The sequence below is a fragment of the Dunckerocampus dactyliophorus genome, chromosome 13 (genome assembly GCF_027744805.1).
Source record: "Dunckerocampus dactyliophorus isolate RoL2022-P2 chromosome 13, RoL_Ddac_1.1, whole genome shotgun sequence".
Lineage (NCBI taxonomy): Eukaryota > Metazoa > Chordata > Actinopteri > Syngnathiformes > Syngnathidae > Dunckerocampus > Dunckerocampus dactyliophorus.
The window spans coordinates 6068975-6084029 of NC_072831.1; the positions used below are offsets into that span (position 1 = coordinate 6068975).

General features: G+C 38.4%; 1 protein-coding gene across 15 annotated transcripts in view; it reads left to right on the forward strand.

Moving 5' to 3' along the window:
* The window catches only part of nrxn3a (neurexin 3a), a 177105-nt gene that overhangs the window by 159629 nt on the left and 2421 nt on the right, over positions 1-15055 (forward strand). For 4 of the 15 annotated variants that reach the window (XR_008573311.1, XR_008573313.1, XR_008573312.1 and 1 more), the window contains exon 24: positions 6923-8638. The exons of 5 other annotated variants lie outside the window; for them this stretch is intronic. Coding sequence is in view for 1 of the 10 variants with exons in the window: in XM_054795482.1 (XP_054651457.1) it covers positions 8080-8189 (110 nt within the window). In the remaining 9 variants the exon portion in view is untranslated. Of the gene's footprint in view, positions 1-541; positions 15043-15055 lie in introns of those variants that run through there. 6 more of the 15 variants (XR_008573306.1, XR_008573308.1, XR_008573307.1 and 3 more) reach the window with 3 other exon arrangements.

Sequence of the window (15055 nt, forward strand, 5' to 3'; positions counted from 1 at the left end):
ACATACAAATTTCCTTTGCTGAGAGAAAAAAATGTTAGCAAGTCCGTGTCATCGCAAATGACTGAAATTTGTACAAAAGTGAACCATTAGGAACCAGTGATGCTGCCATTCATCACCTTACTTCTTTTTTTTTTCTTTTTATTTTTTTAGCAAAACCAATTCCATTTTCACTGAATTTTCTCAAGAATTCTCAAGTTGTTGTGTGCTATTTTGTTTTCATCATTTACTTTGTGTTTGAATTCCCATATTTAGATGCCTGCATTTGTGTTATCTAGAGAGAACAGAGAGAACAGATATCATTGAATTTCTGTATTTATTTATTTCTATTTCTTTTTTGGGTTTTGCTCACAAGCGTACTTGTTATTCTGTCTTTTTGCACCAAAATACTAAAAGATCAAACACAATTAATCCTTAGTAGAGAATACATTTGAAAGAATTTGGGAATTTCCACATTTGCTTGAATGTATGATTATTCCTTCTACCAACATGGAACCAAAACAAAGTGTTAAAGGGCATATTTTTTCTCTCTTTCTCTTGTCAGACATTTTAGCGGACAATCAGTTGGCCATTCCCAATTTCTTTTAAAGAGTATGCAGGAGATCATTACGTAAATGACTTTAAAGCTGTGCTGTGTATTCTGAGATTCATGGGGATTTGTGAAGAAAGACAAAGACAGGGCCCCAGTCATCCAATCATGTGTTTACACAGAAATTCACACCATCTGTCAATTCCAAATTGACTTTTCTGTTTGTCTTTTCTTTCTTAGTATTATTAGCCCTTTTATTTGATTGAAATTTAGTGATGAAGCCACTCCCACCTGTCTGCTACTTTTCTTTGCCTGTGCTTTGCCCTCCACATGTCCATTGTTTCTATACAGTGTTCCCTCGCTACATCGCGGTTCACCTTTGCAGATTTTTTAAATTGCAATTTTGCATTTTTTGGCAGCGTATCCTTGTGGTGTTTAAGAGCGATCTATCGGTGCTCTGTTGTACAGTATGTGTCTGTCATTGTATTTACTACTGCTACCAGTAGAGGGTGCTGTATACTCATGTGAGAGTTGAAGACAGTGCCGCTCCACCTGTCTCAGTATGCGTTACATTAGGAACCCACAGCAGACAATAACAGCAAAGTATAGAGCCATATTGAGTTTTTATCGGCTAAGGGAGAACCCGCCCATTGTGTTCTGCGTCCTGATTGGTTGTAGACCATTGTTAATCAATCTCCTTCATGTCGTTTCCTGTTGTGGTTAATAGTTGCTAGAAAACTAGCCAACTGTGTGAGCTGCTTTCTCACCGCCAATAAACAATAGAAGAAGAAGAAGCTAACCGGCTAAATGAATTTTCGGTGCAAGGAGTAGGATGAGGAGGACGACGACGGCAGGAGCAATATGTTTTAGCAAGGATACAAAAATACTACAGCCAAACGTCGCCAAGGCGAAGCACAGTCAGAGGAGTGAAATACGAGTGAGTCACTTAATAATTTCTTGTGTCCAACCTAGTAGTTGATCATTAAAATTCAAATGAAAATTGAGCTTTGACAGTGTTTAAACGAGAGAAATGTGAGAAAATGTTAATGCCTGTCTGAGAAAAGTATATAAAGTGTATGGTGAGGGGTTTTACAGCCTTATAACGTGTATAGTAATTGTAAGCAAATAAAGTTGGCTATTTAGCAGATTTCACTTATTGCAGCCTATTTTGGGAACATATCCCCCGCGATAAACAAGGGAACACTGTATTTGCTTTCACTTTCATAGCAGACAGATGAAAACATTCCCAAGGCAAATTCTTATTTACACAGTAACCTGTAAGACTCAAATTAAATCTATTTGATCATGCTTTCATTTGAAAAATTTGAAAACATCCTTGCATTCTTATGCTACAATGTACCAAACATTTGAAGACATTTTGCCCTCAGTGGTATGGAAATGTTTTTTTTGTTTGTTTGTTTTTTGCCATCTACATTTTGATGATTATGACTACGGTTTGTTCAGAATTAACGTTGTTGGTCAGTTTGCATGAGCCTTAGTTTTACATTCCCTAAGGGACAAAATTGATTGCTTTGTCTGCATTCATTGTATCTGGAAATCATTTTTGCGGTCACAGCAACATCAAATGTCCCCTGCATTATCTTTCTTTTGTTATGTTTCTTTGGTTGTCAAGTTGTTTAGTGATACTGTTCTCTGTTGTCCATCCGTTGTGTCCTTAATGATCGATTTCATAAGATGGCAAGCGAGGATAGTTTGAAAACAATACATTACAGAGCCATGGCCAATGATTAGGATAAGAAATCACTGGTATTCTGGGACAGGACCGATCAATATACAGTACATAAGTACACAAACATACAGTACATCATTAACTCATTTCGTTGCAATGAACATCAGTATTGTATGTTTCACTTCTTCTTGTGAACTTCAGTATCTTAAACGTGAAAACGTTTTTGTCATACTTTAGTCATTCGCCAGTGAACGACCTTGAAGGGATAGTTTGGATTTTTTGCCACAAAGTTCCCCATCAGCGGTGTCGTCCAGCAATGATTTACCCCGCACTTGGTCCCATGAGCCCAGTTCTGGTCGGGTATGGGTGATGACAAACATTGTTCCGGTTAGTTATTAGGGAAGAGTTTGGCTTCTCAAAACAATATGCGTTCGAAATAGTAACACATTTGCATGACAAAAATGCCTCCTCTTAAGAAAATCAGACCTCACTAATCGCTCGGCTTTACTTTCTCTGACGTCGTATTAATGTGCGCCATTGGCTGTTCAGTGTCACTCTTTACTTAAGTAACCCCGATAACTAACCGGAACTACATTTCTCATCACCGAAATCCGACCAGAACTGGGCTCACGGGACCAATCATTGATGGACTACACTGCTGATGGGGATGTCATATACAACTTAATGGCAAAAAATCCCAATTATCCTTTTAAAATACGAGTGAAATGAAGTCGTGATTCATAATAATGACAATTATGTATGGGAACTTTGGAAACCTGATGACAATTGTTACCTTTTGTGTTACCTTTGCGTTAATTCGCCTTATGTTTTGCTCCTAATAGACACCAGCTGCAAAGCAAGAAGCTATGCTACAGTTACGCGGTCAAATTAATTGACGTAAATAAAAAAATAATCATCTAAAAATCAGGCGGTGTCCAATCATCACCGTCGTTATCACTGACATGAATGTTTTGTGAGTGCAAGGTTTTATTTGCCTTTAGTTTTCATGGACATGAACATTATATAGTTGTCTTCACGTTTTTTTATGATGTGACAGTGATTGATCACTGCACAAAATAAGCACGTTTTGATTTGGATTTGAATTTTGACTCGCTTTATCAGGTTTTTGTCAGTAGGTTTGGAGATCGTGTCATATTCAAAACTAGAGGAGGTAGATCGAGAGGGTCAGTGGACTACAATGTCACAATGTATACTGTATACAGATGTACAGTATATAATAATAACAGGGCAGTACTACTATTTTAACAATAAGCTGAGTTAAAAGCTGGTGGTAGGAAGAACAATAACAAGATACGAATGTTAGCAAACTTGGACAGGAGCTTGGTCCGTCAGGGGAAATCCCTTAGGATTCTACGTCTACAGTCTGCTTGGGCGAATCATGCAGTCAGCGTGGCGTTTCTCCACTTTCTCAGCATTCTACGATGCATAATTTGAACTAAAAAGAACAAAAGTGACGTCCATCGTCAGTAGAGCAATACACGACGACATATTCTTCCGCGTACGTATTAATAATTTAGCACAAAATAACCACGAAACATAACACGAAAAGCCTGTAGGAACTTCTGATGGATGTGTTGTTTCGCTTTGTTTGGCTAAAGCATTTGCATCGAACAAAATGAAAATCCCGGTTTTAGTTAACCACGTACAGAGCATATACTTGTACTACACACAGAGACACACATTGATATGAAATACTCTCTATGCCATCTAATGGAGTTTACTTGATTATATTTTTATAGACAACATACATGTCAAAGGACACTAAAAGTTTAAAGCCTGTATCCATACAACACTTGTGTTAGTCCAGGGTTAGTCTGCCTGGCGGTGGAGATAATGTCAAATGTACTGGAAACTGGGAGTGAATTTATTTAAAAATGTAAAATGTGTTTAATGGATATATACTTTAAGCTTGTCAATTGACAGTTACCATCCATGACATACTGTTAATATACAGTGGAAATCAAAAGTCAACACATCCCGAAATTGAAAATAAAAAAAACACTGAAATGAAACATGGTTTTGGAGCGTGACCACCCTTATACAGATATTTTGGTTGAAACATCTTTTCTCAGGTAGCCAACAGATTTTCAGTTGGATTCAGATGTGAGATCAGACTGGGCCATTCCCTAACATTTCTTTAATTCTAGTGGAGTCATTCTTTTGTTCATTTTGATTTATTTTTGACTCATAGGTCATTTTGTTACTGACTTTTGTCATTTTGCGTAGCCAGTTCTTGGTAATGTCACCGTTTCGCCGTACCTTTGGAAGTACCAACAAATTCTATGACAGTTCTTTTGAATTTTTCTCCTGATCTATATGCAATTACAATTGGAATCCTTTGATGCCTTTGTTATAGCAAGTGTATTTGATGCTGTGTTCACACTTGTAGTTTGGCACTGTACTGTACTGTTCTGTACTGTACTGTTCTGTACTGTACTGTACTGTTCAAAAATTGCTCAGTGTAGTCACTAACCGATTGGACAGTGGTTGTGACACCTCTGTGACGCAACTCAAACTATCAAAACAACTACCGGTACACTGTCTGCTGAGCTACATTCACATACGTACCCGTTGACCTGTCTTGAAAAACGTTCAAATTTTCCGCAAATAGCTGCCAGAATAAACTGTTACTTTGAAGTTACTTTGTTACTTTGAAGAGTGAGGGAAAAAGGACTTTATAAGTCTTATACAATCCTTGTATAAGACGTAAACACATATGGCTTTCTCTTTTCTGTGCATTTCAAAGATATAAAAAGTGACAGCACAGTAGTGCAAGTAATGGGATACACCTATGCGGCCTACAAAGACTGCTACTAAAACACCTCGAAAAACCTTCAACAATAATAATGTTAATAATAATAATAGCAATGTCGCTGTAGCCTGGTTAATATGCATGTCACGTTATATGTAAATCGAGCGTTGTTGGCGCTCTTTCAGACGACTTTATCGGAGGAATAAGTATGTCCCATACATGCAGTAATGAGCTCACTCTTTTTAGCTGTTTTTACATCGTTAAAATGCACAGAAAAGAGAAAGACATGTGTTCATTCCAAAATTCCAAAAAAGGTGCAGTTTTCCTTTAAGCTGAAGTCAACAGAATGACAACAGAGTTGACTGAGAGAGAGATTTCGGTCTGCTTTTTATTGCTTTTAAATTTCCATATCACCAGTGTTCGCACTTGACCAATACAATCACACAGTCCGAGCAATCACAACTGCAGTTTGTATGAATAGAGCCAAACCTGACAGGTGTGAACAAAACCAAAGGTGTAACCCAGAAAATCTCAGCTAAATTTAGCTAGATCAGGTGATTTTTTAATACAGTCCCAAATATGAGGGTTTCCACACTTGCACAATACTAACTGCGTTATAATTTCTGCGTTTTGCTCCCAAAATAAAATCCAACTGATCATAAAGTATATATTTTATTGGGGATGTGTTGAATTTTTATATCCAGTGTATGTTTAATTGTTGTATTTTGTTCCTGTCCTCCACTGCTATTAGTTCAAGCGGACCTGTATCCCAATTTGTCTCTAAATTCCAAGTAAAGTGTCGGGTGAGCCAGACATGTAACGGAAGTTGATCTAAATTGATCAAATGTTATACTGTCATGACAATGTATAGCATTTATGCTGTGGAATTGGGACACAGAGTCTGTCAGTCATCGATTTCAGTCAGTCTTACCTCCCCCCAGTTTTCTATGTTCTTTTCTTTTCTACTTTCCCTAAATGCAACTTACTTTAAGCATGCATCAACATCCTGCAGTACAACTAAAACTAAACAAAAAGAAAACAATATTAACTCATTTCCAGCCAGTATTGTCACTCTCTGTACACCCAGACTGCACGGCCGGTCCATGTTTAAAGATTGACATTACAGAAAAGATTTGCCATCAAGAAACACATGAGAGAGGAGCCCGTCCCTTAGTCGAGTCCCTCTCTCGCCAGTGTCTGTTTTCTCTTGTGTGCATCTGGTTGTAGTGTGTGCAAAACCTTTAAATGGCTTTGTTCTTTCATCTTTAACATTTTGCATTTGATAGTTTGAACAGGTCTTTTTTATGATTAATCCAAAGGGTATTTTGGTTTAACTTTAAGTGTTTTTTTTTTCTTGCTTTCTTTTCCACAATTGGATTCCAATTAAAAACCATTGTTAAACATTTCCTATATAATTTGACCATTTCGGATTTAGAACAGCATGTCCATAAAGTCTCTTCACAATTTAACAAATTTATCACAAAAACAAACATATAGGCATGTCCGTGGAATTATTGCAAATGGAGAGTAGATATTGGGGGGGATATATTGGGATTTTTTTTCACCTCTATATGGGCACCATTAGTTGCACGAAGCGTACAGTAGTCTATTTCTTGCCATGATCTCATCAATGGTGGCAATGTGCTTCAGGTCTTTGATGTCCGATGTTTCATAAAACCACCATACACCTTTTCTTGAGGGGTAGCCATTTTGGGGGGACCGGGTTATTTAACGAAAACTATTTTATCAGGGTAGCGGAAATACACAAATGCAATGTGATTAAAAACTGATAATCGCTGAATACATCAAACAAATCTGAACATATCTCATCAATTGCTTTTGTAATACATTTTTTAAATTGTAAAGAGACTTTATGGACACCCTGTACGTCTACTACTAACGACTACTAACTACTTTGTGTGTTTTCCTTCAGATGCGTGCTTTCTTTGCAAATGAGATTAAAAACTAATTAATCTCAAGCCCGAAATTTTTAAGAAATGCACTTTTTTTGGAATTTTGGCCGTCATCCACAATCCTCATGTGAGACAAGAACACACCTCTTCCCCTTTTTGGTGCATTCTAGATAGCCTCCTCGTGCTGGCAGTTTTTCACTAACAAAGCACGTAATGTGGATTTGTCTATTTTGCCTATAAAGCCCTCTTAAAAAACATCCATAAACATTCAACGTTTTAGATGCAAGCCGTTCCAGAGCCTTATCTTTTTGAGCCTGAATATATGGAGGAAGAGCTACAGGTGCAGATGGTTGCCAAGAGAGTCAGGACCGGAGCTTGCCGAGCCATGCTGGCACTTTAGTGTTTCTGCTGTACTGACTGGCACACTGCACTACCATCGATGGAAAGGCTTTCAGTATCTGGCGAGGAGGACACCGCTCCAAGTGACTGCATCATACCAACGAATTGTTAGCTCTCACAAACCCTGCAGTGTTAGAAGCTTTTTTCCACCGACCCAAAATCAACTGGAAAAGACGCCCCGGGCCAGCTGGACCAGACAGACTTAGCACTCCATCGAGTAAGTCACCATGATATTGATTCTGATACGTGGAGCACATAGTGCTTGATATCAGAGCTATATACTGTACACAATCAATCTATGCCAGAAAGGTAGTTCCTCTGTGTTAGCTCCTACAATAACAATATCGCTTTAGCTTGGTTAATATAGGAACGATGTTGGCGGTTTTTGGATGTTTTTTTTTTTTTTTAGAGGGCTTTATAGGCGAAATAGGTGAATTCAATTAACTGCATTGTTAGGGAAAAACTGCCAGCATGAGGCAGCTATATGGATGTGTGTTCTTGTCTCACATAAAGAACGTGGCTGATGCTGGCGAAACTCCAAAAAAGTAAAGTTTTCCTTTACAGTATGTAGATGGCTCTAAATCTGGAAACACCAGTTTAACAAAACTAGTGAATATTTACTGAATAATACTTTGTAAGGGAATCAAAAAGAATTGCATGGCTAAAAAGTTGCAGTTTAGGGTTTGTCAGACCTGTCAGTGTTAGAGTTCTTCTGTTCTTTTATGTAGATGGGCATGTATATGCTCATTGTTTGTATATCCCCATCCCTTCCTTACAGCCAAAAGCTCTATTGCCGCCCGACCGCCTCGTTCTGCCTTTACATGGACATGGCAACTGACTTACACTGTCACCCTCATCAGCCTCATTTCCTATGTAACATGTTCATAGGTCCCACCCCTTCTTCACCTGCTCCCTTGTTGTTAGAGGTATCTGAAAATGTAAAGTGAATTTATTCATTCTACTCTATAAAAACAAAATGAGAATCTAATATCAACTTAACTCCAACATGAATAGAGTTTAGATACTATTGAAGTACTGCAGTGGAAAAAAAAAATGTAGATACGCATTTTTTTTTTTTTGTAAAAACACAGAACAAAGCAAATTATTTACAGAGTGAGAAATTAAATATAAAAACAGAATTATGGTGTTTATTTTTATGTTTTGTGGTGTGAATGTGTGTGCTGTTGCCTCCCTGTACTGTCATGTTTAAGCTAGAATACACCCTCTGATGGAAAACAATACAGTATTTTTAATGGTACAAAATGGATATCCATTATACAACTTTTATTTTGTAAATTCTTTTCTTTCTGCCAAATTCATGCGGGCAATATGTTGATGTAAGTTGACAAATTTTGTATTTTTCACTCTCTTGAAATTGTTTTTCATTGATGCAGTTTGTTGCTTGACCAAGATCCAGCTCAGTCTGCGACTCCGCAGGTTGTCCCTAAAGTCAGGGCAGATATATATACGTTTTTTTGTTTAGCATATACTAGTATAATTAAATAAACACTAATAATAATATATGTGTACTATATGTGACTTTAGGAGCACCCTGTACACAGTAAGATAACATCAGAAACTTACAGTAAATGCGGAACGAAAGATCCTTGAAATACAAAGTACTTCATGTTGTACGATCTGTTATTATTGACAATACTGCAGACATTATTGTGACCCAACACATTTTTGGCCTGCTATGCAAAAGCATATAAACTGCATCGTTCATCAATGTGTGGACATTTACAACTGGATAATTCCTTAACAATGTTCCATGATGTGAAAATGAATAAAGTGTCATTTATAGAGTTGTGTGCTCGTGAATGTATATGTTGGTGTTTGCAATGTGCATTTCATGTTGGGTGCGCACATTCTTTTAGTGGTGGATACTTTCAATGTCAATGGCAGTTTGAATGTTCACTTTACCCAAACCTGCATTACAGTACATTATATATATATTACTGTACATGAACATGTTAATATCACAGAGAGAAAAAAGATATTTTAATTTCTATATGTATGTATGAATATACTATGTTGTAAAGTCAGTATTTTCCTCCATGCACACTGGAGTGTGGGGGATACAGCACATTTTGATATTGATAACCAACTAAATACATGGCTCGTTTTGCCGATACTGATACGATTTTGCCTTTAATTTGTTGATCGTGATTATAATCAGAATAAAACACAGGACAAAGATTTTAGGTACACAAAAATATATTTGTATCGACAAACATAATATATAAATATAACAGTATAAAAGAATATAAACAACAGCATAAAAAGACAATTTAACAATATCAAAACATACAATCAATAAAATAAAATTACCCCCAAGTGTGTATTTACAAACATAAGGCATTCAGAAGACGCATTCTAAAACACACTCCAATGTTTGATGAGACACACAAGCACCAGACTTGATTGCCGGAACAACAGGCTTTTATTGCAGGTCTGAATTATCTCACAACAGGCACATAATTGTTAATAAAATCCCTGATAAAAACACAGGCTACTGTTGTAGCTGTAACCTACGTCAAACTAAAATTAAACTCTGAACCCCCGAGATCACTACCTGTTCGCCCTCCCACTCAGTTCCCCTAGCACCGGAGCACATGCACACATTTATGTCTTATTTTATTTTGTTATATTTTCTGTAATATGAGTGTACATAATTCCACGTTTTCAGAATCTACAATGTAAAATAGTCATGAAAATAAAGAAAACACATTGAATAGAAGGTGTGTCCAAACGTTTGGCATGTACTGTAAATCCTAAAGTTAACATCACTTGTGGATTTCATTTCATTTGTAAAAATGACTGCACAGTGTGTATTTGAAATTATATAATGGGAAATCTGGTCCGGTGTTCTTCTCATGAGGAATTGATCACTGATTTGGACCTTCGACAGGTGAGCATTAAGGTGACTTTGTTCTGCCATTGACATCGTATCAATATTTTCTTTGTTACAGAGCTGCTCTAGTGACAGTGGAATTCTCAGATTCATTTTTATGTCAGAGAAACCTCAATTACAGTAAACATAAGAAATGGGTAGAACTCCAATAGTGGGGTGGCAGTAAAGTAAATATGTATTATATTTGTTATTTAAATTATTTGATCCTTGCTGATTCTGTAGGTGTATTTACACGAATAGTGTTTTTATAGTATGTTCATTTTAATGAGACTCAGCGTATGTACAAAAGTAGTCAATAAATAAAGTCAACAAATAACAATTATGTAACAATTAAACAAACACATTAATAAATTAGCACAATTTTAAAAATTATTGAGTGAAAAAGTGTGAGCCTCATACAAAACATGACTTGGTGGAGAAGCCCTTGTTTCGAGAGACATTCCTTATAGTCGATCATATGGTTTGTGCACATCTCAAGAGGGATTTTGGTCCAACCCTCTTTACTGATACTCTCCAAATCCTGAAGGTTTTGAGGCTGTCATTCAGCAACTCAAAGTTTCATCTCCTTCCACAGATTTTCTAGAGGACTAAGGTCTGGGGACTGGCCAGGCCACTCCAGGATTGTAATGTGATTCTTCTTGAGCCCTTGCGTTGCTTTGGGGCATAACAAGCTCCTTCTGGACAGGATCGCATCTTTCCATCCTGCCTAAAGGTCTGTGTTGGTCAGCCGGCTTCGGTCCTCATGCAGACCAAATCTTTGGAAGTGCTTGAAGTCCAATCGTGCTGCAAATGCTCTTATTCCCATCCCCACGAAATCTGACATCTCAGGACAGAATGACGACAGGACTGTTGGTCTGACATTTATAGTCATCAAGTAATTTGAACGCCTCATGTACAACCTGAAGATTTTCACACGACACCTGTTGTAGCCCTGCAGTTGACTTCCAAAGCAAACAGGTCAGTGGATAATGGGGAACACAGAGCTGCATTACATCCAGGATCCTCTTTGTGGACTTGAGCTTTGCGTTTGTCTTCTCTGAACTCCTCCAGCTTGGTGTTTCACCCACTACATGTACTTACCAGTGGATCTAAAGCTTCCTGTAGGAGAGGGTTAAGCGGGTGAGACTGGGAGAAACATCATCTACACGTACCATCAACACTGGGGACCCCCAAGGATGTGTTGTCTGTCCTCTTCTCCATGTACATGAATGACTGCAGCTTGACTCAACCAGAGATCAAGCTTGTCAAGTTTACAGGTATAGACAACATCACAGTCATTGGAGGTAGATGGTGCTTTTATAGCTAAACACGTCCCAGACAGTGGAGGTGATGCTGGATACCAGTAGACATCCATCACCAATGCTAACCCTGGCTCTGACCAAACAGCATTGTGTCAACGGTCAAAGACCTTCAAGTTCCTGAGAACTACTCTTCCTCAACACCTGAAGTGGAAAACAAACATCGTCAGTAAGGCTCTGCAGAGGATATACTGTACTTTCTGCGGCTTCTAAGGAAGCATGATCTGCCACAGGATATGTTAGTACAGTTCCTAACAGCAGTGTCTGAATCAGTACTGTGTTTGTCCATCACACACTGGTTTGGTTCTTCAGATAAAAGGACAAAAAAAGACTGCAACAAACAGTAAGGACTGCAGAAAGAAATATTGGTGCCCCTCTGCTCACTCTTGAGGACTTGAGGCAGGATCCTTTCTGACTCATCCCGCTGTTATAATGACCTCTTCCAATTCTTTCCATCTGGTCGGTGCTGCAGAACACCGCACACACAACAGACATTCCAACAGCTCCTTTGCCATTGCCATCAAGCTCATAAACAGTTGACCAGTATGTTGTTAGCATGTAATTAGCATGACGACTATGACACTTTGCACGCATCTGCTCTACCGTTATCTCGGCACCCGTTATTGTAGCATTGGAACTTTACTGTTTTTTGCACATTTGGGTTTTATCAGCCTTTCTGCTGTACTGCACGCCAATTTTTCTTTCCAGTTGAATTTTTTAAACCTATAAATAGCTCTAATAGCTGTACTGTGTATACACTCAATGTGTATTCATGCATAATGTATTCTTCTAGAACTACTTGACCGAAACCAACTACTGGCAACAACTCGGCCAATAAAGATGATTCTGATTCTCTCATGTAATTATAGGCTGCTTCTTCAGCTTGCCCAGAATCATCTTTAACCACAGTTGTAATCTTGGACGGAGTGCTAAAGACAGGCCAATTGACTGAACTCTTGTGTTTTTAAATTATTACGCCAACAGTATTCCCTTTTTCTCCAAGCATCTTGCTGAAGGTACAGATGAGGTATCTCGTCCTTGGGGTTAGGTGTTCGGGGCACATACAACCAGTAAGAGACCTTGGGGAAGACTCAGGACACGTTGGAGAGACCATGTCTCTCAACTGGCCTGGGAATGCCTCAGTATCTGAGGAGCTGGACGAAGCAACGAGGGAGAGGAAAGTCTGGGCTTCTCATCTGAGGCTGTTGCTCAATACCTGATACTGTGGATAAGCGGAAGAAGATGGATGAATGGATGTATGCTTCATAGATGCTGTATATGAAGTGGGGAAAGTAGTTATATGATGCCCTTCTAATTCCCCCCCTCACAGACAGGTTATGTGCCCATGAAGCTCATGAAGCACACCGATTAGTCCTGTTCCCAAGAAGGTTTGTGAGGCCTTTCTTGAAGAGAAAATGGAAGAAATACAAGATAACATGCAATCATCCTTGCCTGGAGCCCCATTAACAATTTCACCTCGTGGGGTAAAGATGATTCTGAGAAAGGTTAGGGAGGCGCTTGGATTGAGGGGCTGATGAACGGGGCCAAGAACTGGATCACCATGGATAAGAACCTCCTGGCCTCACCTAGAACACTGAAGGTGGGTTGTGGATGGGTCTTCCAGCATGACCATGACCTAAAACATAAAGCTAAAGCAACAAATGAGTGGCTCAAGAAGAAGCACATTAAAATCCTGGAGTGGCCTAGCCAGTCTCTGGACCTCAATCCCATAGAAAGTCTGCAGAGGGAGGTCTCCCTCAGAAACTGTATCTGTATCTGTAAAAAAGGAGTGGACCAAAATCCCATCTGATGTGCAATCCTGGCAACCAACTACAAGTAACCCCTGTGCTTCCCAACAAGGGTTTCATCATCAAGTAATGTTGTGCTAGGGGATCAAATACTTATTTCACAATCAATTTGATCATCTGTCTCTAGGTTAAAGTAAACCTACCATAAAATTATGAACTGTTCATGTCTTTGCCATGTGAGATTAGTATTATTTCCCCCAACTGTGGGTTGTTTCTCTTTCATATTTGAACAAACCGGGGCTCATTTATGAAACTCACACCAATCTGACCCACCAGGTTTGATAGTTATCAGTATTTAAAATATGCCATGCTATATTCAGTACCATTTACTCCCAACTTTATTCAAATACTGTAATCCCTCGCCACTTTGCACTTCCAATTTCACGGCTTCACTCTAAGCAGTTTTCCAAAAACATATTAATTAATAAATCATGCTGTTTTATGGTTAAATATGGCCTATTATTAGAAAAAAATATGCACATTTGCAAATGTAATATGTGTTTTGCCTAAATGAAGCATAGTACGGCATGAAGGCATTCAGAAAACTAATTGAAAGACATTGTGATGACATATAGTGTTCTACACTGGTCACTAGGTGTCAGTAATGTTACTGTAATGCTCGTGAGACACACAAGCACCAGACTTGATCGCCGAAACAACAGGCTTTTATTGCAGGTTTCAGTTATCTCACAACAGGCACAATAATCCCTCATACGGGCTCCTGTTGCGGCCGTAACCCACTAAAGCTAAAACTTGACTCTGCCCCCCTGATGTTCCTTCCTGACTGCCCCCCACTCACCTGCTGTAGGGAACACATTTACAGCAACACACATGATCACAAGCTTTAATTTATGTCTCAAATGTCTTATTTTCTCTTATTATGTCTACTATATTGGATAATGTGAGTGTAAAGTTGACTATAGGGGTGTTATTGTATGTCTAGAGGGCTCTAATAAGTTTTTGAATGTCGTACACAGATTTCTTATGCTGTAGCTACAAAAATATTCCATTTCTAAATAAGTAATCCTACTTTGCAGAATTTCACTTATCACGGTTGGGTGTGGGACCAATAGCAATAACGAGAGATTACTGTAAACATAAAAATAATGATACTAATAATATGTTTTCATTAAGTTAATATGGGACAATCACACCTTCAGTTCATTTCCAGATTCGCTATGAAGTGAGTTTTTGAAAGCAAAAATGAAAGTTTGACATTCACTCCTCAATGTGGCCACATTTCGCATTGGGCAGTTTAGGTACTGTACATTGGATGTTTGGCCCATTAGCCTTCAGCTCTGTATCAGAGAAATATTTGTAGATCTATCATTTCTGTTTATCGTGAGAAGCCAGCAAGAGGTTTAAAGTATTTGGAGAGCCACTGAATGATGAATCTGCTGTCAGCCTGGATTATTTCTAGTCATTTAAAATATCATTTGAACATTCACGACTGGACTAATTGCTTCATTCAGATCGCTGAGAAGTTTTTTCAAATCTGTTTTGTTGTAGCAAATTGGGTATTTCACTTCTCTGGCTCATCCTAACACATTCTTAAGCCTTTTGAGAATGGCACCAAACTGTGGATGGAAATCTGTGGCTTGATTCTGTTTTGATTTGGCAGTCTTTTCAGCGTGCTATGCCAAGTTCCTTGTTGTAGTCTGTGTTAGTTTGATTGTAAGTCGTCAGAGTGCACATGCCTCCACCTAACATTCTGGATGTCTGTGTTAAACCCCA